The 24,605-nt window shown below is 35.7% G+C and overlaps 1 protein-coding gene across 3 annotated transcripts in view; it reads left to right on the top strand.

Moving 5' to 3' along the window:
• The window catches only part of LOC309661848 (uncharacterized protein), a 635,889-nt gene that overhangs the window by 327,890 nt on the left and 283,394 nt on the right, over positions 1-24,605 (top strand). For 2 of the 3 annotated variants that reach the window (XR_014264299.1, XM_082463988.1), the window contains exon 4: positions 3-15,591. Coding sequence is in view for 1 of the 3 variants with exons in the window: in XM_082463988.1 (XP_082320114.1) it covers positions 3-9 (7 nt within the window). In the remaining 2 variants the exon portion in view is untranslated. Of the gene's footprint in view, positions 1-2; positions 15,592-24,605 lie in introns of those variants that run through there. The other variant, XR_014264298.1, reaches the window with a different exon arrangement.

The raw sequence follows: 24,605 nt of genomic DNA, 5'->3' as shown, positions 1-24,605 counted from the left end.
AGGCCATGAAAGCAGGATGAAGAAGATCCTTGGGCCTGTACAAATTTGAGAAAAAGAGTCACCCTATTAGTCAGTAAGTTTTGTTTGTTTGATTCTGTTCTGGGTTGTACTGGAAAAGAAAACAAATTAGAACAAAGATCCACTGCTATAAAATAGTCAGTAGTATATAGCAAGCAGGATCAGGATAGCAAGGGGACAGTATTGGGAATGACAGAAAAAGAAGGTAACACCATAGCATGCAATGCTGGAAGATCTTTAAAATTAAGAATATCTCTGCTAGGTTTCTTGCAATGTCTAGTGGATAGAAATGTGAGGGATTCTTTTTAAACATGTTCTTGAAGTAAGCAGATGATTCAGCATTGTAATTGATCCAGAATGTGATATGTAAGCAATGCTTGTAATGATCATTGTGTGTATGGGAAAAGAGCCTGGGAAAGCTTCAGAGAAACATAGCATTTGCTTTGATTCTTCCTTATCTTTTCAGATGTGGTTCAAATATCCTCTTTTTTATGTAGTCTTTTTTGGCTCCTATCCCCCTGGAAAAATGAATTACTTTCTTATTTGTGTGCTCCTCTCAATCATATCTATGTTTTATGTGTTTCATTTACTTTATTCTTAATTCCTATCTTTGGTTCTTGAGGATATGACCCTGTCTTATGAAAATAGTTTTTTTCCCTAAGGACTAGCAAATTGTATGCCTCATAGTAGGTCTTGAATGGATGCTTATATAATGGATATGTAATTAGAGGTATAAATATATTAAGACAGGCTAAGCAAATCCTTTCCTTAGGCAGTCCAAATAAATTGTATGATTATAGTACATATTTTTATGTAATGATATCCATTATTGTTGCTAAAGTGTGTAATGAGAAAATATGATGGTACTTATGCTGCATCACTTTCTATACTTAGCATTATTTTCCCTAACCAACTACATTATGTACCAAGTGCTATAATGTCTAGGCTACTCAGAGGTGTGCAGATCATTTTCATTATATAAAAGAAAAGTAAATTGGACATAATTTAGCAATCAGTTTACAGCTCTAGATTTCTCTTTTATGCCTGGGAAGTGAGTTGGTCATTGTCTATTGTACTAATCCTCATTTTCGACTCCTCACCCATAAACTATGTGTCTCAGACCTACTTTCCAACTAGCTTCCAGGTAGATTTGCTCCATAGGAGGCCCGGGAAGGGGTAGGGGAAGGGAGATGGGAGAGAGGGGGAATGGGAGAAACCAGGGTATTTCTCCCCTACTAGCTTATCATTGGGTGGCATCTTCCTGCAGTGGCTGGTTTCCACGGTGCTTTTAGCTCCCCACTAGACAGCCTCTGCTTTCCCACCCAGTAATCATGGCTTCTAGTCTCTGGTAATAAGACTTTCTCCTTTGTCCCTCCAGCCCTAGAAGTGGTAGTGGTTTCTTGCCATTGCTAATCTTTTGGTTGCTTCACCATCCCCTGTTGGCTTCTCAGCTCTTCCATCAGTCATTACCCATGTATTAAATTTCCTCAATTTAAATTACCTGGAGGGGTTTGCTAGCTGGTCCCTGACTGATAGAAATTATAGTAATTGACTATGGTTTTAATGTAAATTAAAATTTTATGTTATTTTTCTCGGTCTGACATATAGAACCTAAATACTGCAGCCACTTAGAATGATAATAAGACAAAATATTTAGAGACAGTCATGGATTCACTGTTCTCAGGTATGGGAAGGGAAGACCTCTTTAGACTAATTGAATTCCTGCTGACAGAGGTACCAGAAACCTGTGCCGTCAGTTCCATATTATTACCATGTAAGTGTCCCAGTTGTTTCTAAGAACCAATAGGAAGTCAAGCACTATAAGGGTTTTGGAGATTGTCAGAAGTCACTTGTAGTTAGTATTGTGTCAGAAGCAATTTGTATGCAAGCTCCTAAACATCATTGCATGGAAATAGAAGTAGAAGTGAAGATGGCAATAGAGAAGGAGTGATGACCAGAGACTAACTGATTCATCTGAAGAGAAGAGCTCTTTAAGAAATCATGCTGGGCATAGTGAAAAGAAGTTTGACTTCCATTCTTGGTTCAAATATTTATTTAGCTGTGATCGTGGGCAGACCACTTCTCTTTGGGGGGATTTGTCTTTTCTCCTCTAGAGGATAGAAATCTAAATATTAACCCTGCTACTTTGTTTTGAGAATGAAATGGGATAATGTATATAAGAGCTTCATGCAAAGGACTATTATTATTATCAAATATAAATTTTTTTTAATGGAAGAAGTTATCTTGAAGCCCTGAAAGTGCTGACTGATAAATATACTTGATGAGAACAAAAATTTGGGGCAAGGTGAAGGAAATATAGCAGACGCAGAATGGCAGACATTATGAATACGTTTCAAAATAACTAGATTAAGAAAAGTAGTACTGGAATGACAAAAAAGCAAGGGAACAATAGTCTCTAGGTTTTGAAAGGACACAAGAGGAAAAACTAATTTATCTCACATTTTCCCATTTAAACCTTGTAATTTGTTCCATTGTTAGTTACAGAATCAGCCTTTTTAAAAACCTCACTGACACATTTTATTCCATGATCTCTTTGGAGCATTGGATGCAACCAAATGCTCTCATTGTATTGTGAAGTAAGAAGTAGAGTGATTAAGTGAGAGAAATAAAGCTACTTGAGAAATTAGTCATGGAATTTTAGAGAGAACTGAGGATGCCAAATTCCTACATAAATTGCTTTTGGTTTCCTGGTGTGCAACTAGTTGCCAACATTTATAAATGCTGTTGCTTTATAATCTCCATGCTGCATGGTCCTGTCACTTTGAAAGTAGCTGATTTAATTATTATTTTGTGTGTGTGTGCGTGAGCAGAATTCAGCCACTTAAAGAGTGACTTCTTTCTCAAACTCAAGGAGCTAATAACCCTTCTCAGTAATTGTCTATGGGGAAAAGCTACTTTTGTTTTTCTAGTGTTTCTTTCAAAAAGAAATTTCATTTAACAACCATGCCAAATGTAGTTTTCTTGTTGGGTTGAACCACATGATATCTTGAATCTTTTCTAGTTCTAAAGTTCTGTAACTGTTAGTCTAGCACAGATGAATTTGGCTGTTGTTGGAGTGGGCTGGTGGGAATCAAAGAGGAGAGGGATGATGTGGTGACATGATCCTGTGATATTAAGTTGAAATTCACTAAATGAAAATCATTTCTTCTAACCTAACAGCAATAACTATTAAAATGTTTGCACCAAAAGGGGAAAACTGGTGGATTCTCTTTTCCTCAGTGTTAGTGAAAAGTCTTTGTAGCAAACAATTTGCTATCTTTCTCAAGCCACAAGAGTAACATATAAACAGTACCACCCTGTTTACAACCATTTCTGTAGCTCTCTAGGTTACAATTAATTCGCATAGTAGAATGTGTTAGAAGTGTCCAATAATTTAGGGATACACAGTGATTCTAACTGATTATGAGAATTAACACTTTGTGAAACCTGATTTAGCATCAATTTGTTATAAGTGATGAGTGTGCAAGAGACATGGGTACATCTGTACAAAGTCTTACTGCAAAGTGTAGTTCCCGTCATAGCTCTAGGTCAAATAATTGGCTTTAGCTCTTGTGGTCATCAAATTCAGGACTAGCTTTGGAGAAGCATAATTAGATTTGGAAAAACCAGTGTAAAAACAGAGAACTGACTTACTTTCCAATATTTCATCCAGAAAAATCATGAGTTCAGGTTTGATGGAGTTTCTCAGGACCCTTAGTACAGTAATTTCCCAGATTCATCATTCAAGATGTGTAATCAAAACAGCTCCATGTTATGAACATAGGTTGTGTGTTTCAACTGGATAAATAATTCATCCACAGTCAAGTTGTAAGTTAAACACTGGTTTATGATTCACTTTTTTAATTAATTCAAGAAATGTGAAGCATATTTAAAATTTTTCTCTCCCTCAGTTTTCTGCCTCTGTGTCTTTCTCTCTCACTTTTGTTAGCACTTGGGTTTTCTCTCAGCTTCACTTCCCCAACACAGAACAGATTGAACATGCAAAGCACACAACGCAGAAGAAAGACGACACCTGGGTCACTAGTCTCCTGGCTCACTTTGCTAATCTGCCTCAACTGCCATCACTAATTAGGTTGAAGAGATGACTACAGCCATGGCTGTTACTGCTGTTGCTGTATTTAAATGCAGTTGGAGAGCCATACATAATTTTTTTTCCACTTGATGAACTTATTATGCAATTTCTAATCTAGGAAGACAAGAGATTAACTTTCTGGAATTTGGGGACCTTTTTACAGGATTATGTACTCATAATGGTGAAATACATCTTCCATTATAAAAGGGTGTTTGTAACTTATCTGCAGAGTTTGATAGATAGTAAAATAAACACTCATGTACTCACCGCTGAACCTAAGAAATAGGCTAACGCCAATACCTTTGAAACCACTTTTATAACCCTCTCAAATATCTTCCTCCCCCAGAGGTGATCTCAACCTTGACTTGTACAGTATTAACCATTCCTCATCAATATCTGTCCTTAAATGACCTATTATTTGACTTTTCCTATTTTAATAATTATATAAGTAAAGTCGTAGTGTGTATACTTGCGATTTGCAATTGTTTTGCTCAGCAAGCTTTTGAGACTCATCCATGTTGGTATATTTTATTTAATTTTATCATAGTCTAGTGTAACATTGCATGACTACAAAGAATTAATTTATTAATTCATTTGCCACCCATGGAGATTTGGGTTATTTCAAGGTTTTTTGTTGTTTTTTGCTATTACAAACTGTGTTATTTTTCTATTGCTGCATAACAAATGACCACAAACTTAAAGACTTAAAACAGCACAAATTTGTTATAGTTTTGTGGGTCTGGAGTCTCGGTGTAGCCTGGCTCAGCTGGTTTTCTTTGCTTAGGATCTCTTAAAGCAAAAATAAAGATGTTGGTCAGGGCTGCAGTCGCCTCAGACGCCCACTGTCCTCTCCCAAGTTTAGTTCAGTTGTTGGTAGAATTTAGTCCTTTGTAGTTGTTAGACCGAGGTCTCCAATTCCTTGCTGTCTGGCAACTGCAGACCTTTCTCAGCTTCAGGGTCCACCCACCTTTCCCTGGCATGGGAACTGTTGCACAACATGGCATTTTGCTTATTCAAGGCCAGCAAAAGTAATATCTTTAGTTTTGAATCTTTTCTACCTCTTTTCAAGGCTCCCTGATTAGGTCAGGCCCACCGAGAGTGACATTCATTTGGATTAACTCAAAGTCAACTAATCAGAGACCTTAATTACTTCTGTGAAATCCACTCCTCTGTCATATAATGTAACACAATCATGGAGGTTATATCTCATCATATTCACAAGTTCAGCTCACACTTAAGGTGAGGGCATTATACAGGATACCAGAGAGTGGAAATCTTGGGGGCCATTTTAGAACTCTGCCTACCACATAAACAATTCCGTAAATGAATAATCTTGAATATGTCTCTTGTTTATTTTCTTGTAACTGTAGAAGTTTTTTTTATGTTTTCTAACTCTTCTAAGTTTGGCTGAATTGTTTCAAAATGGGTTTAATCTATGCAGCCACCATTAAGAGAGTTTCTCTTCTATGCATGTTCAGTAACAATTAGAATTTATATTTCAATTAATTTTTATAATTTTCTTTATTAAAGTCTTGTCCATCATTTGTTGGACTTATTCCTAGATCACTCATATTATAATTTTTAAATTACATTTACTAAATCTTTCTTGCTAAAAACTTTTATGTATTAATCATATTCAGTGAACTCACTAGATTATCTTATTGTTTTTAGTAATTTGTTTGTAGGTTTTAAAAAATTTTCTATGTGGACAAATGTGTCATTTAACTAATAATGACAACTTTTCCCCCTTTTCAATCCTTCTGTTTTGTATTGCCTTTTCATATCTTATTGAGCTGGGTAGGTCCTCCATATGATGTTGAATAGAAGAAATAATAAGCATTATCTTTTCTTTATGATTTTAGAGGTAAAGCTTTTAATGCTTAGCCATTGAATATGATGCTTACTATATGTTTTGGGTGGATGTCCTTTATCCTTGTCCTTGTCTTCACAAATTGATGTAAAATTTCAAGGGTATTCTAACAAAACCTCAATAGGGACTTTGAGGAATTCGACAAGATGATTGTTAAATGTATATGAAAGATGAAAAGATTCAGAATAACCAAGATACCACTGAAGAAAAAGAAAAATATGTGGGAACATGACCTACTAGATACCAAAACTACTTATCAGAGATAAAGAGGGTCATTTCATGATGATAAAAGATCAATTCATCAACAAGACAACAGGATAGAACAATTCCAAAGGTTTATGCAACTAATAACAGAGCTTCAAAATACATGAAGCAAAAACTGATAGAACAGAAATAGTTCTCAATTATAGCTGAAGATTTCACTGTCTTGCTCTAGTAACTGATAAAACATATAGACAGCAAATCACTAAATATATAGAACACTTGAACAGCGCTATCAACCAACTCTATCTAATTGAACTTATGGCACAATTTATCCCCAAATAGCAGAATCTATAGTGCACATGGTACAGTTACCAAAATAAACCATATTCCGGTTCATAAAACAACTCAATACATTTAAGAATATTTAAATTATACAATTCCATTTCTGACCACAATGGAATTAAGTCAGAAATAAATAACAAAGGATACTGGAAAATAACCAAATATTTGGAAACTATACAGCATATTTCTAAATATCTTATGGGTCAAAGAAGAAATTACAAGGGCAGTTGGGCAGTATTTTGAATTGAATGTATTAATACTTTAAAAAAAAAGATGTCAATGGTATTTCTAATGTTATCATTGTTAGATTGGGTGGTGGGTTCACAAGTGTTTGCTTGTTATTATTCTTTAAGGCTTTAATATATGTTACATATATACTTCAGTTTATTAAAAATATACAATTAAAAGATAAATGTAAAATTGTCTGAAATAAACATGTGGAGAATGCTCTGAAGAAAGACCGTATAGGCATAATCCAAAGTGGATTGGGGCTAAATATACCCATATGATAAATTTCAAGCTTTCAGTAATAAAGAACATTAAATCTCAGGCTACATTACATAGAGTCACTTGGTTAATTGTTGCTATTTTTACTTCTAAAAACATGTGACCTTGAATAACACTTAAGAACATACCACATCCCATGCTTGTTGCAAGTTCAGGTTCTCTGTAGTCTTTGTCAAAGAATAGAAAAGGAACATATGTGCTCCGTGCAGTTGCTTGTATCATTAGGAAAAAAAAAAAAAAAAAATCCACAGCATCTGCAATTCCTTGTTTAATTAGATCCTGAAGCAATGGCTGCAGCTGAGCCATTTATTGCTTCTGTAAACCAGAGGCAATAGAGGGAAGATGATTTTCCTAACGTCACTTTTGAAAGGGGAATATGATGGTAACAGCATAGGTGGGAGAACCCAGAGTGAAGAACTTAGACTGACCTCTGATGTAATGGAAACAACTAAAGAGAGGCAGCATGTTCAACATCTGGTAGCAAAGCATATGAAGTGGGGATAAAAACTGTGATGTCAAAGCAGGAAAAACTCAGATTTTACTAGAGTCACCAACCAAAGGATAATTATCAGTAAAATGTCAGCTCCTAATTCAGTTTTTATCGTAATATAATGAGTAAATACCTTCATTCTTAAATCATATTTTAATTTAATATGAGATATTTTTTGGAATTGTGTGTATAAAGAATTTTCCTGAGATATGCTCCTCAACACAAGCACAAATTGAACCATTGTTAATCTATTAGATTTTTCTTTGAAGTCAATGGTTACATTTTTTTTTATTGGTAATTTTTAATTATTTTTGGATAAAAGATATAGTCTTCAAATAGCTGTAATTCCCCCAGGCAAATATTTACCATAACAATATATTTGCTGCCCAAAATCATTATATGTATTTTCCTAGTCCTTGAAGATTAAAGTGTAAATAATCCTTCCTTCCCAATATTGATAAACTTGTTTTTTAGATTCAAAACTTGCTTTTAAAAAAAGATTATGTCATAAAGATTGCATAGAATATTTTTACTATTGGCTATAAAATATATCTTTAAAAACTTTTAATATTCACGGTACCTCAGAAAAATGACATTTTCATAACACTAAATGGAACCAGAAAAGCGTGTCAGATTTATAAAACTGTTTATTCCTACAAAACTATGAGAGTGGAAGGCTTTTAAAGAGGGCTGGCATGAGGCACTTCATTATTTTGAATGCCCGATTAATGTTCATAGTTTTCCGTTGCTCACTTTTATGTGGAGGTTGGTCTGAAATGCAGTATATTATGCAGTGGTTTTGTCATGTATCAGGGATGGTATTAACAGTCTAATGCTAAACAGGTTCTGAGGAAATGAAGAGGGAAAAAAATGACTTACTATATTTACCCTGAAACAAGATTCAATCTGCCACTGTGTTTAATGCTATATTTTTCATTATCTCACAAGCATATGTTGAAACCGCTACAGATGATGAAGTTAGCTGCTGGGCAGAGTTATCACCAATGCTTTCCATCTTTATTTTAATAAGAGGAACGAGCAAATTGTTTGTGACCTTTGTCAAGGGCTTCCTGGAAGATAGGAAACCTAACCACAAAATCACTAGCCTGGAGCCCTACTGAATATTCAAAACCACCATTCCTAGAATAAAATGTCTTATAACAAAGCTATTGTTTCTGATAAGAGTCTTGTCTTGAACAAAAGGTCCAGCTAAAGGTAAAATATATTTTCTTTTAAAATATTACATGTGTAATATTTGTTAGTGGTTGTATTGGGTCTGTAAGGAAAACACATTTCCCTAAGGTCAACGGATCCTTAAAAATAACAATGCCTGCTACCAGTCAAGATACTGGAATCTTAGCTAACCCCGGCACATTTTAAAAATCGAGCCTCCTGGGTTAGATGGAATCACCATATCTAAATAGCAATACATAGTAGCATCTATTGAGCACTTACCACTGTCGCTGTGCTAAGCTCTTTACTTGGTTATCTCATATAATCCTTATTCTGGAGATAAATCCTGTGATTATCTCTGTTTTATAGATTGCTGAACTGGACAGAGAAAGACCAAGTAATTTGCCTAAGGTTACCCAGTCAGTGTTGGAGCTCAGATAATGAAGCTCAGACCCAGCTCATCTGATTCTGGGTGCCTCATTACTGCACTATACTGAAGGAATCTGGATTTCCCAAATTGCTGTCTTTTGGGATGATCTTAGTTATTATATAAATGATATATATGGTATTTCTGTCAATTAAAGGATAAAAGTCTTTGGCTTCTGTGGCGCACACTCAATTATCCCACTAAATTTGTAAGAGCAATGGATAGCCTATGTTTCCCTGTAGGAGGATTGCATTTCCATCCTAGAATTATCATAACCCACCTCTACCTTGAAAATATTTTAGACATATATTTGGTACTGTCTGGAGAACAATATATTAGACGACATTCACTTTACTGCTATGGACTAAATGTCTCCCCACAAAACCCTAACCCCCAGTATGATGGTATTTGGAGGTGAGGCCTTTGGGAAGTAACTAGGTTTGATGAGAGAATGAGGGTAGAATCCTCATGATGGAATTAGTGTCCTTATAAGAAGAGAGCAGAGAAACCTCTCTCTCTCTCTCTCTCTCTCTCTCTCTCTCCCATGTGAGGACACAGTGAGAAGGCAGCTCTCCACAAACCAAAAAGATGACCCTCACCAGATACTGAATCTGCTGGCACATTGATTTTAGACTTCTCAGCCTCCAGAACTGTGAGAAATAAATGTTTGCTGTTTGAGCCACCCATCCTATGTTATTCTGTTATAGCAGCCTGAACGGAATAAAACAGATGTCATTCACTTTATTGTCATTACACAAGCGAGAAAGTCTAAGCTAATATAAGCAGGTGTTCGCAAGTTATCACGAAGAACTCTGAACTAGGAGTCCAAAGACATGGCTTGGTTTCTTCTTTCATTGAATAGCCACGTATTGCTCACTCAATCTCCTTATGAATTGATTTCTTAAAAAAAAAAAAAAATGAAAATCACTTTTCATTTAAAAATAAAACATAGTAATTTCTTTTTTAAAATATTCACAAAAAATATCCTTTTTAAATGCACTATAAATACACTTTTTAAATGCACTTCCATATCACTATTTCATAGGAACTCCACTCTCTCATTATTAAATAGATATTTCAAGAGTTATATTATGAACCAGTACGTTGAATTTGCCCAAACTAAATGACTAAAGCCCCTGACACTGAATTTCAATCATATAATTTTATGTATGTGCATCTGTTAGTTGAAAAATTGGATATACACTGTCAAAATTTTTTAAACTGAAAGCTGTTTTGTAACATATTTTAAATGGAAAAATGGAATACAGTGTTATTCTCTTAGCTTGTTTCATTCTTGTTTGTTTTTTTTTTGTGGGTTTTTTTTTTAGCTTCAGCAAAGAATTCTTGTCACCACATTAAAGAAATATGGACAGTCTTCAGCAATGAAATTGATAGTGAGCAAAAATGAAAATAAAACCATGGTTAATCATAAAAGACATAGTGAGAAGAGCAAAATTAGGGTTTGGAAGTGAGGAAGACCTATAAGCAGTCACTTTTTTAAGAGTTATATCATTGGAACAATGTTGTTTAGTCCAACCTGACAATCCTTTAAGCGATGACATACCAGTGGCACCTACTGATTCAGGTTCTCTTTACAGGGTTAGTCCTGAATGGCTTGACCTAATTTGAGCATGACATATCTTTTCAGCTGTCTTAAACCTCTCAGGTCCATTTTTACTGATCATTATTCAGTTCTGATCTGGCCTAGCCTCTTAGGGGCTAAACATGAATCTTTCTACCAGTGACCTCACTACCAGAAGCACATTCACGGAAGAACATGAAAAATAGCTGTCCTGGTATGAACTGGCTCCCAGGTGGAGTGCCCACATGCTTTGCCTTGGGCTAATGGTCAGGACTCAAACAGATGTGATGGGAAGTCTCATTGCTGTCTTATCAATTTATGCCGATTGATTTAATACTATAGTGGCTGCTACAAGAAGTTTGCAAAGGAAAATACATCTTGAAGATAATAATAGCGATATACTCTAGACTTCCATAAAGAAATTCTGAGAGAAGGAATGTTACCTGAAAGTGGTCTCCTACTCGTATGTCTTTTTGTAAAAAATTGAAGTAGAGTTGACTTACAACATTATATTAGTTTCAGTTGTACAAGAGTGATTTAATATTTTTACAGACCACGCATCATACAAAGTGACCCCAATATTGCCTGTGCTGTACATTACTTCCCTGTGACTTATTTATTATCTAACTGGTAGTTTGTGCCTCTTAACCCCCTTCACCTATTTCTCCCATCCCCCGCTGCCCTTCCCTCTGGCAACCACTACTATGTTCTCTGTGAGTCAGTTTCTGTATTGTTATGTTTGTTCATTTGTTTTGCTTTTTAGATTCCACATGTAAGTGAAAACATGCTGTATTTGTCTTTCTCTGTCTTAACTTATTTCACTAAACATAATACCCTCCAGGTACATTCATGTTGCTGCAAATTGCAAGATTTCATTCTTTTTTATGGCTAATATTCTATTGTGTGTGTATATATATATATATATACACACACACACACACACCCCACAATTTTTTTATCCATTCATCTGCCTTCTTGTGTTACCATAGACGCTATCTTTTGCTGTTGGGATTGTAGTCTGTTTACACTAAGGTAGAAACCATTATTAAAGGAGTAAAAGTGATGTAAAATAAAAGGAGTGGAATTTGGAGTCAGGAAAGCTAATTCCAGGCTACCCGTTGGGAGGGTCCAGATAAACCTCTCTCTGAGACATTTGTGGTTAGAGTTCTGCAAAACAGGGCCCTTAATTCCTACTTCATAAGACACTTTATAATATTAGAAAAAGATATATTAAAGACAGCATATATCCTAATAGGCATTAAGTGATCAATTAGTGCTTGAATATGCTTTTATCTAGAGGCAAACATATTTATTCTTGTTTTATAAATGTAATTCTGACTTTCTGTAACATACTGAAACCGTTGCTGATCCTAGTATGAGTGTTACACCTATTCATTCATGCACGTTGCATATTCAGTAAATATGTGTGCATACTGAAAAGTATGCATAGGAACACCCACATCCATATTCGCCTCTGAAGTCAGATGCTTTATGGACTCTCTGAAGCCCATTTGTTTTTTTTTCTCTATGTCCACAAATCCTAGAATAAGACATTTTGATTCAGAGCCTCTATTTCATGACATTTGTTTGGATGATTAAATTGATATAGCAGCACTAATAATGCTATCTGCCAAATGGTCTGCATTCCTTTGTCTTCTTTGATTATGCCACTGTTGGCTAAAGAATCAGGGAAGAAACTTCTAAAATTTGATTTTCTTTGTAAAAGCTGACTGGCTATATTCCAAGGGAGCAAAGCCAGATTATCTTTGGAAATTGAAACCAAAACCCTGGACTTGAGATCAGAGACCTTAGTGCTACCATTCATTAATACTGTTTTGATACCCAGCTCTTGAAAAATACTCTGTATGAACAATTGGGGAGTCTAGCAAAATAGTTTTGACATTTTGCTAACATTAGTGCTTCAACACTGAACCATCTGCTGGAGAGTTCTGAGTCTGAATGAAAGGTGTAAACCTGGATTAGCATCGATATGGTTTTCTATCAAGTTTGGCTTATTCTCATCTCACTGGATGTTTTCCAGGTCCCTTTGGAAGCCAAGATTGCCACTGTAGAGTGTAATGCCATATGTTAAGATTCATATGACATATTACCTAAAAGTCATGAATTATCATACCGTGTCTCTTTACAGAGCTGTGATTAGAAATGTTTATGTAAATGCACCTCCAAAGAAAAATGGTACCCACTGTTAGGCAACACTATGCATGGTAGAAATGACGACATTCCCTGACTCAAGTGTATCTTGAAAATAGTCTAATCCTGGCATAATGAAAAGTCAATGCCTTTTCCTAAATGTACTGATCTTAGAGGGGAGAGGACAGATCAGAGAAGTCATTAGGAATAAGCCAGGAACTTCTCTGAAACAATAAAATTACCAAGAATAATGACTCTAAAAGCTAAGCGATATGTCTAAGAGCAAGTCAAAAATTGCAGAACATATTGTGTTACTCAAAAAAACATAAAGATGAATGTTTTGTTCTGTTGAATATTTCAAAATGTAATATATATACACACACACCCGTATTTATCCACACATACAAACGTACACATGGTATTTTCTAGTTGTTAATCAAAGATTCTGCAGGTTATAAGTAGAGCTTGACATTTTTCCCTAATGTTATTCAAGAAATGGATAAATGGAGCTCATCTTGGGATCTAAAAATATGACACAATATTTTGACTTTTAAAAGGCTTTGGAACTGCTCGCTCTGTATTTCTTTATGCACAAATAGAAGGTAAGTATGTCGAGCTACTATTGCTACTAGTAAAAACAATAGACTTGCACAGCTCCAGCTACATCTCTTATTCTAGTCCCTTGCTATGAAACTTGTTATGGGTTAAGGCATAAGGATTAAACTAACTTTGGGCAGGGAGACTGTTTCTATATTCTAACCAATGTTCTATATTTTATATTCTAATTAATGTTCATAGATACTTACTGACAGATATACATTTATACTTTTCTTAGAGTATCTAGGATAGTTGTTTGATTACTGCCAAATGTTAAAAGAAAGTACTAATCATTGTAAGAAACAAAGATAAGTCTTTGAGAACAAAACATCAGGCTTGTTTAATCTTCTGGATGTGTGACATTAATTTATTCTATACATGAATTAGTAATGAAAGATTAATTAAGACTGGTAATTCTAGGGACTTCCCTGGTGGCACAGTGGTTGGGAATCTGCTGGCCAATTCAGGGGACACAGGTTCGAGCCCTGGTCCGGGAAGATCCCACATGCCACCGAGCAGCTAAGCCCGTGCACCACAACTACTGAGCCTGTGTTCGAGAGCCTGTGAGCCACAACTACTGAGCCCACACGCTACAACTACTGAAACCTGCGTGCCTAGAGCCCGTGTTCCGCAACAAGAGAAACCACTGCAATGAGAGGCCCACACACCTCAATGGGGAGTGGCCCCTGCTCGCTGCAACTAGAGAAAGCCCGCACACAGCAAAGACCCAAAGCAGCCAAAAATAAATAAATAAATATATTAAAATAAATAAATAAAAATAAAAGTGATTGGATTTGTTATTAAAAAAAAGAAAAAGATTGGTAATTCTATACATCAGCTGTAGGAGAGATATACATTTCTATACATAACAATAAATAATTAATTTTATCAGTAACATTTTCTCTGTATATTTTAAATGATCTAATATATATGACATTCAAATGTAAGGAATGTTTCCACATATAATTAGTCCAAATTATAAAGATTTCCAAATCTTTAGGAAATTATAGGGAAGTAAGATTTTTTTATACATACATACATAAAAATATGTCCATTCATGTAGTTACAAAATGAATAGCTACACCCAAACTTGCTGGCCCATATTTTATTCACTCCAATCAGACTTGGTGGGCATGTACTCAAGGTTCAGTGTCACTGTGGGATCAGCGTGATCGGCTGTCACTGGTTTCACTGACATCTGTCCCCACAGTGAGACAAGCTGCAGCATGAATTATTGAAGACATACACATTCAGATCTGTGTCATCATTATGCCAAATAATACACGTTGCCACTCTCAAAAGCTGAAAGAAGTCGTGGCCGACATTGTCTTTAACCTTTTTGACGATCTGCTACTGTATTACAGGTATAAAAGAGAAATACAACACTATTACATTTTCTGATTGGCTTTTGTTTCAGGTTAAAAAAAATCATCTCCCCCCCTCCACCAAAGAGTTTTTATCTGCTCTCTTTAGCAGATATTTGCCAAATGGTTTGAACATGCTCATTTTGTTAAATCTTTCTGTTTCATCAGATGATTAATATTCTATAGTTAAATGATAAAAACAGAATTAGTCTCCTCATTTGTAAAGTGATTTCAACTTGGCAGATTAGTAGATGTTACTTCACTGAAAAAGTGTCTCTAATTGGGGGAGTTTGAAGCACCCTTATGAAAAATAATGCTTATATCAGTAATCTTTTCTAAAGTTATTGGGGAATTTAAACAAGAACATTGTGGATATTCTTATCAAACAGGAAATATGCTCCAGAATAACAACTCTAGGGTCCATCGCTTGAATATTTTATACTACTCTGAAGCAGTGCTATTGTAATACAACCCCCCAAAACCTCACAAAATTATATCTCACACTCAAGTTTTACTTATTATTTTTTATAGTTTTATGTTTATCTATTAAGGGTTGAATGATATATAAATATTTGTAATTCTGGGGCAAGTGTGATTGCTATATACTAATGATGTTACTATTTAATTGAATGATTCAAATATAACTCCTGTGGTTATATTTGAACAAGTTGCTTTAACCTCTCTGGGTCTCAGTTTTATTCTGCTGTTAAATGGCATATTTGCCTGCTGTGCAGCGTTGTTGTATCGGTAGAATAAACCAGTAGCTGTAAAAATGCTTCACACATTCAGAACACTTATTTAATATCTATAATAGTTGTTTATAAGCTAATAGCTCTTATAATGACATTCCTCTGGAGATATTTATTTGCATTTTAACAACAGGATCTAGGAAATTTCCCAATAATTCTAGCTACCCTGTCTTATTTCCCACTCCATTCTTATTTCTATTTCTAAGTTGATTGTCAAACACTCAGAAACTTGAATGGTGTCTGTGGCTCTTAGGAAAACATTTTTGGTACACTCACTGCTTAGAAGAATGGAGTTGGATATTATTGGGAGAAAATTCTTCTTGGTTCTCTCATGTTTCTTCACCTCTTGTGGTCAGAGGAACTGACTGCTTTTGTTCTGGACTATTATTTAAAGAATGTTTCCATAGTGAATAGCCTCGGAAGATAAGATAACATTTTCCTCCAGAGCAATGGGCATACATGCTTACTGTCCCGTGTAAAAGATTTGGGTTTTCTGAGCTCAGAGTTCCTCTCTGTGATGCAACCCACTGCACATGCAGATATCATCTGGCCCTTTTTCTGTGGCCCTGTTGGAACTGGGGCTCAGCACAAATAATAGTTCTATGACCGCTGCTGTTATTGCGAGTAATAAACAAATCCTTCATCTTTGACCCAGGATGCTTTTGCTAGCATTCATGAAACTGTAGTAGGCTAGATTGCAAGTACAGTAAAATCTCAGACCCTTCACAATTCTTGGTAGATACTTCTAGAAAAAAACCCCCACTGTCCCAAAGTAGTTACCTCTTCCATGAGGAGAGATTGGGGGAAACTGACCTTGAAATAAAGGAATTACAAGGCAGGAAAGAATGAATGGAGTGGAGTCTAAGTTCACTACTCACTCCTGCTGATGCCAGGCTGTCGATAAAGGAAGGATTAAATGAAGTACAAACCTGATGATGTTGGGAATAGGAGTTTCTTGTGGAGAGATATAGGTAATGAATTCCTGATTCTGTACCTTTAACCTGCCTTCACCCACCACACAGCAAATACCTTCTGATCATAAACCAAAACAGTTCTGATATGGTTCATAGCTATTGCCCAGAAAGTTGCTTGTTCTCCTGCTGACTTGCTCCCATCCATCTCCCATCCAGTTCCTAGATCTTAACATTATCATCTGGTTAATTCCCTGTTTCTTCAGTTTGAACCTGATGTTTTTCTGACTACGAACATCAACACACTTTGGTTAAGAGGTGTTCTTTCATTTCTTTCTTGGATATTTTCTTAGAAATTAGTTGGGATTTTTTTGTTTGTTTTTGTTTTTGTTTTGGATAGCTGGTATATTTCTCTCTCTTTCTCTCTCTCTCTTTCTGTCTCTCTATCTCTCTCTTTTTTTTTTTTTTTTTTCTGGTAAAAATACCACAAGCTTAGCCTTGACAGATCATTCTCCCCTTATTCTCAACTACATACTTGGATCAGATCAATTCCATTCCAAGTTCCTTTTGTGAAGTTAATTAGCATATTTTACCCTTCCCTCTGCAATGATTCCAAGATGGACATAACTTAACCAATCCATTAATCTCAAGTATTTTGCTGGTTATTCTGAATCAGATCTTGATGGAGCTGAACAAGTAGACACAGTTTTGGTTGCTGCAGCAGCCATAAACAGACCTGATGGGATAGAGGAGACAAATAGAGAAACAGGTTTCTGGTCACATAATTTTTCATGCTGGATCAAGGCTTATTGTCTGATGCTATTGATGGACTTTTCATTCAAATAATACTGTAACATTCCTTTTTGGGGTTGAGTTTTCTGATATAAGCAATGGAAAATATCCTAATTAATAAAGATAATATATACTGCCCTGGATTCAGTCCTTTAAGACTCAATTCTTGGTATTGGCAGAATCATTGTTCTGGTTGAGCCAATATAGATCTTCTAAAGTGGTGTTTACAGTATTCTGGAGAAAGATTTTTAAAAAATGGAAATAGAAAAAGAGTATTGGTAAGTACCATTGTTTGGGAATGCAAGTTGACCCAGTAAATTCATGTTGCCTCTGCCTGGATTGAGTAAAATTTTGAAGCCAATTAAGTTGGTCCTATGGATTCAGTATCTTTTTTATGTGCCCTCTTTCTTTGTCTATCAGAGTTCTGGAAACTTTGACTCCTGATATCTTGCTTAGTTGCCAGGCACCTTATATTCTTTCTTTCCAGACCCCTGTCCAATCTAGTTCTCAAAGACTTCACACTGAAGTGTTGGTTCCTGTGTGTGCGTGTGTGTGCATGTGTGAACTCCCTGGAGAATATGTCAGAAATCTATGAGTCCTTTTCCTCCAAATATTCACCCAAATGCATTTAAACAAAAATTTGCATATAGTTTAAGAAGGCTTACTATTTCTCTAAATCTTGTCTATGGTACAGGAGTCCCAGGTTAAGAGCCCATTCATTAAGTTATAAATAACAGATAATACTTTATGTGTTAACCCCTCCCCCAAATATTTTTATTTGCACAACAGTTAGAATCTTAAATAAAGGATACAGTTCTAACTGTGTAACTCTGTGTACTATCCAGTGGTTGGTATAAGGTAATTTGGGTGAAGGCACCTTCTGTCTTTCCTGAAACCTCACTGGTTCAAAACCTTACCTACTGTATTCTCACTGGCCTAGTATGTGAAACTGGGCATTAATGGGAATCAGAGAGCTAGTTCCTAGTCATTATATTGGAGTAATAGTCTTCTGTAATAATGTAATAATGTACTACATTAATAATGTAATAATGCTGACTCTGTAGCAAACAGATTTGACAGTTGTCTATATGGAGTAATTTTTGCATTGTGCTCCATTATTCCCCAGGCTAGTGTGAGACCAGAATAAACCTTGGAGAAGGTTAGTTTCCTTTCAAACTCAAAGAGTTGAAGGCATACAGTTAATTAAATAAAAAAATCATAATGCACTTCTAGGCACTTGACTAGGGTGTGTAAATTACCAAGATTGCATTAAGTATAGAGTTGTTTTGTGCCAGAATAAGAGAAAAAGATGGACATCTACCTTACTCCATATGTCTTCATACATCTTATAATCCAGGGTATGCATATGTAACTATAAAATTCCATTTTTGAGTTTATCATATATGCCACACTTTAAATATTATTTGCACACAGCTGCAATATATTTCATTTCTGAATATTGAATCAATTTGTGCTACCTTGCATTTCTGAGGGCAGGATAAAGAATATTGGGAGGGGAAAAATCTTTATAAAGAATTCATAGTCTCATTTAAAATGTGATTGAATGAGAAAAAAATAATTTTTCAAAAAATCTGTCTTTCTCTGCTCTAATCCAGTTATAAAAAGGATATATGGAAAATACTTGCATTGTTTGCAGATGATATACTTGTCCCCCCAATGTTAACTTATTTATGAGTATGCAAATTTTATGCAAAATTAGGATACTCCCCTGAGGGTATAACATTCTACTGTCAGCAAGATATTCCAAAAACAGATGTTTTAATATAGTCTTTAGGATTTGATGAGGGAAATTATGAAGTGCTATGTGAAGCCAGTTTTTTGTAATTTGACAAATTTTCAAAAGCATATTGAAATCTACTCTAATGTATATCATTAGAGTAGATATACAAACCCTCTTTTACTAGTAATCAGAACACAAAAGGATTTAGTATGGCAAAAAAATAATAATAAAGATGTGTTATCTTAAAGGACTTTTCTGAATTCAGGCATTTCTTTCCTTTTATGGCTATGATTATATTCAGTTTTTTGTGTGTCCTGTACCAAAAACCTGCACTAATTTGAGCTTTGTGAGAATGGATCATTTATTACAATATACTCCAAATACTAGTTTAGCTTGTATAAAGCAAGTTAGGATTACAGATTCTTCACAATTTTCAGAGATTGAGAGCCTTTATAGAATTACTCTAGGTTTAACTATAAGATAAATCATTTATTTAAAATGGGACAGAAAAGCCCACTGATTTGATATCTCTCCCGCTAGACCTCATTTAATTAGGAAAATAAACAAAAAGCCTTTCTCATTTCATCTCACAGAAATTTGTGAAGTAGTGGCTTGACATATGGCATGTCAGGTGTGAGGGACAGTAGCCACTTCACCTCCTATTTCCATTTCCTAACCATCCATCCCCGACTTCTCCAGCTAAATTCTTAAAGGTACAGAAATATGTTTGTTCAATAAGGAGAACTAGGTCAAATACACCAAAGTTGCTAATTTTTGCGAGCTTCTCCAACATGAAATATTATATAAAGTTGTATTGGTATCGTTTGTAGCCAGAAGTTCTGATTAAACAATGAAAACTCTTTTAAAGAGCTACAGCACAGTAGGCCTGTGAGAAGAACCTTTTTTTTCCCTAATGATATATTCCTGTTTTAAAAAAAAATCTGGGCTTTTGGCTCTCAATACCAATTTGCATGCTGTTTTGCATACATTTACATATGACATTCCTGAGCCCCTAATTCCAAATATGTGAAGTAAAATAAAATTAATTAAATAGGGTACATGACTACAGTTGAATTCCAACTCGATGGGAAGGGCATGGCACACACATACAAAATACATAACAGATTTAAAAACCAATCATTCTAATTGCATTCCAGATGAAGAGCCAGTAATCCTGAAGCTGAAGATGGCTATGCCTCAATTCTTCTTGGCAGAGGGCTTGCCAGGGACTCCTTTGGCATATCCTGCCTTTCTGACTCTCCTAGTCACATCTATTAGAGGTCACATCATCATCATCATTATCATCAGTCTGCATTTTTAACATTTGTACATGTACATACATGATCTCATTTGATTTTCACATCAACCCTCTGAGGGAAACAACAAGAAATGATTTTCCTTAATTCAGAAATGTAGAACCTGAGAGCAAGAGAGGTTAAATAATTTCCCCAGAAATATATTTATAGTAAGCAGCAAAGTTGGGGGAAAAAAAGCTGGGATAGTCTACAGTTTACTCCAAATTTGGTGTTCTTTCCTCTACTCCAAGATGCTTTCCCTATCTCCTCCATCCTAGCTTTGCAAATTAGATCACAGCTGATCAGTTTTTTTGTATTTATTACCCCTTTCCCCAAGCTCTTCTGGGGCTCCCTTATGTAGCCTTTTTCCCTCCATCACTTCAGATTCTTAATATTTTAATTTCTTCTCTATTTCACTTCTTTGACTTGTCTTAAGAAAAAGATCTTATAAACTCATTTGTGCTCCAATGTTTATGACTTAATGTACTACAAAGTAATCTTACTTCAGCAAACCTAATGGACACATATTTATGAATTTATTGAGAATCTATTATATGCCAAGCACTTCTCTAGATTTTGGGTACAACAACACGGAACAGAACAGTTAAAATATATTGCCCTCTTGGAACTTAAATTTTAGGGTCAGGTGAAGTGGAGATAGGCAATAAATAAACTGTAAAGTATATTGAATGCTATAGTATATTGATTATAAAGCTATAGAAAAAACGCAAGAAGAAAGAGGATAAGGAGTACCAGATTTTGGTTGAGATTCGCTCAGTTTTAAATAAAGTATTCAAGGAATGCCTTGATGAGAAAGTGACATTTGAGCGATGACGTGGGGAGGTAGGAAGTGAGCTCTCTAGAAGTCTGGGGGAAGACTCTTCTGGTCATGTGGAAGAGCAAACAAAGTTTCTGAGACAGGAGTACAAGTAGCATATTCAAAGAACAGCAAGGAGACCATTGTGGCCATTGGGAGGACTTGTGCTTTTAACCAAATGGGGAGAAGCAAGTTCCTTCTTCCTCTGACTTTGCAGTCTCCCCCTAGGAACCTCTCTCCCCTACTGACCAAATCTAATATCATCATCTGCTGTAACCCAGCTCTATCACCACAAACTGGAGTATAGAAGAGTGAGTTGAGATCTGAGAGAAAATTGCCCACAATCAACACAACTCTCTTTCTTCACCCTTGAAGCTGGGCTGGCTACATGACTTGCTTGACCAATAGAATTTGGCAAATTATATTATTTGATTGGCAAAGGTAATCTCAAGAGGCAGCTTTTACTTTTGCTCACTTTGGTTGCTACCTTGAGATAACCATGTACTGAAGCCAGTCTAAAGTCTTAGCGGATGAGAAGCCACATGAGGGAGAGCCAAGGCATCCCAGAGGCCATCTTGGATCTGTCAGTTCCCATTGGGAACTAGAGGTATGTGCTCAGCTATATTTCAGGATTGCTACGCATGAGGACTGCTGTGTGATTTCTGTTATTCTCCTCAATGAAGAGGAGTGTCTAATGCAGTGCTCCTGTCTCTAGCTCACCACTGTATGAGAAACAGATGTCTTAATAATTTGAATAACTTGTCTTTTTAGTAAACAGATCTCTGGATCACAAGGAATGCAGCTAAGGGGTCATATCTATATCTGGACCAGGTGCAGATTGTGGGATAGTGGAGTTTGAGCCTGATGCTGTAGTAATGGGATGAGAGTTAGAGGAGAGGGGTGAGCAATTTTTTTGCATGTGTGAGGAATGGAAATAATTGTAATCAGAGGGTAGACTGTGATCGATTGAAAAACATGGCTGCATTATTTTGTATCGCCTTCCATCAACATGTGTGGTCTAGCTAGTCCAGACTACTGGAGAATGAAAGGCTGTGTGGAAAACTGAAGTTCCCTAACCAACAGCTATACCAACCCTCAGACCTGTGAGTAAGGCTGTCTTGGATCTTCCAGCCCAACTGGAAGTCTCCAGCGGAATGCAGCTGCAGGAGTAAGCCCAGATGAAACCATCAGAGGAACAGCCCAGCCAACCCACAGAATCAGGAGAAATAATAAATCATTGTTGTTTTAAGTCACTAAGTTTTGAGATGTTTTGACTCACAATGGCAGCCAATAAGCACCATTTTAATAGGATCACTCTAGCTATTTTGTTTAAGGTTGTCTATAAGGGGCAAGGGTAGGGAAAATATGATAGGAATTGGAGAAGGTAGAGAAGCATAAAGACAAATCAAACATAATCCCTTCCCTCAAGCTTAAACTGTAAATTTAATTTTAAGAGACATGCAAGATTTAAAGCAAAGAAATGGATCTATGACGGTGGATATTAAGGCAACAAGAAGTGAATAAGAAAAGGTGATTTTTAAGGCTAGGCTCATTACCAATGTCCCTAAAATTAGACAATGCATAAACTATGCATAAAACACTGACTACAGTTTCTGGAAAAATAGCATAATAATAAAAATTATATATATCATTTGAATGTATTAACTCATATAATCCTCACAATACCCTGTATGAAAGTATATATTATGATCCCCATTTTATAGGTGAAGAAATGTGAGGTTAAGTAACTTACCCCTGTTTTATAGCTAGTAAGAATTGGAGCTGGAGTTCAAACCCAGGCAGACCTGAAATTCTAGAGTCTGTGTTCTGAACAATTCACTACACTATACTTCAAAGCCAAAGAAGACCTTGGGGGAAGGTCTCAGTTAAGTAACTGACATTTATTGAATTTTTATTTTTACTGGATTACTATTAAGCATATTACATTTTATTGGATTCTTGATGTGTAGGTACAAGCTCTTTATTTTTTGTCCTTAAAATTATCCCATTTAATAGTTAACTGTGAGACTCAGTCTACCTATAATGGGTAGAAAAAAGTGACGAAAAAATTTTCTAGAGCAGCTGATACTTGAGTTAGGTATTGTAGAAAGAACAAGCGAAAAATATCTTTCAAACTTCTATGCACATCCAAATCCTATCTAGCTTTCAAATCCCAATATAGAGATGTTTTCTATAAAGACAGTTTTGATTTTCCCCACCCTGAAGTAATTGCTTTCTTCTGAATTTCCTGAACAATAAATGTCTTTTAGAATATATGTGCTGTCGTATCTGATGTTTGCTTACAGATATGCTGTATCTCTTTTCAGATGGAATCCAGGTCTGATTTATGTTTGTATTCCTTTTGTTGCCAATGGGATGAGTGGATAGATGGGTGGAAGAATGAATGTATGATTAGAGGATGGATGGGTGGATGAATGAACGAATCTCATGCTTTCGAACTAATTCACACTCTTAACTCACGTTTTCAACATTCCTAAGGGAATATTTTCTGTAAAGATGTTTTTCTGATGTGCTGAGATAAATTAATGGGAAAGTACTGAAACATATCCTAGAATTGTGCAGGTAGGAGGCATATGCCATATTGTTTGGCTTGATTACTTATCTTTTCACAAAAACTACCAAATAATTATTCTCTTCTGTCTCAAAATTGCCATTTTTAAAAAATCAATTCGTTTTTGGGCATCTATTTTGGTGTCCATATGTAAGGCACTATTTTACTGAACTGCTGGGCCTTTATTATTTCTAAACAAAGTCTCTCCTACCAAAATATAAGTTTCTTGCTTCTTAATTTCTACTATGGAGACCACTTCATATACTTAAAAAAGGTAAATGAGTTACCCAGGACTATCACATAGTTTGCAGGGCCCAGCGCAAAATGAAAATATGAGCCCCTTGTTTAAAAATTATGAAGACATTCAAGATGGTGACAGGAGAGCATTAAATCAAGTTCAGGGCCCTTCTAAGTGAGTATGTGAGGGTATGGGTTGCATACCCATGAAGTGGACCCTGGAGTTACCCACAGCCTTTTCATTTGTAGCCTCAATAAGTAGCTCTTTTACCACATAGGCAGAGTGAAAGACCTACCTACTCCACTTTCCAGTAGAGGGTAAAAAAACATTTGATGATAATCACGAAGTGTCACTGAATATGCACACTGTGGGGTGGTTAGGTATGTATATATCTGCTCTGGTTATTGAGATATTAGGACTTTATTAAATCTATTTCTACTGGGTTTATGCCAAGGAGTGGACTTGCTAAGTCATGGGTATGCATATGTTCAGCTTTAATGGATACTGCCAAACAGTTTTCCAAAGTTATACAAATTTACACTCACCAGCAGTGTATGAGAGTTCTGATTGCTCCACATTCTTGCCAACACTTGATATTAAAGCCTTTTTTATTTTAGCCATTCTGGTGTGTGTGTAGTAGTACCACATTGTGGTTCTAATGTTCACTTCTTG

Source organism: Balaenoptera physalus, assembly GCF_965194825.1.
Source record: "Balaenoptera physalus genome assembly, chromosome: 5".
NCBI classification, from domain to species: Eukaryota; Metazoa; Chordata; class Mammalia; order Artiodactyla; family Balaenopteridae; genus Balaenoptera; species Balaenoptera physalus.
The sequence above is the reverse complement of the archived record's forward strand: the minus strand, read 5'-3'. Positions and strand labels throughout refer to the sequence as shown.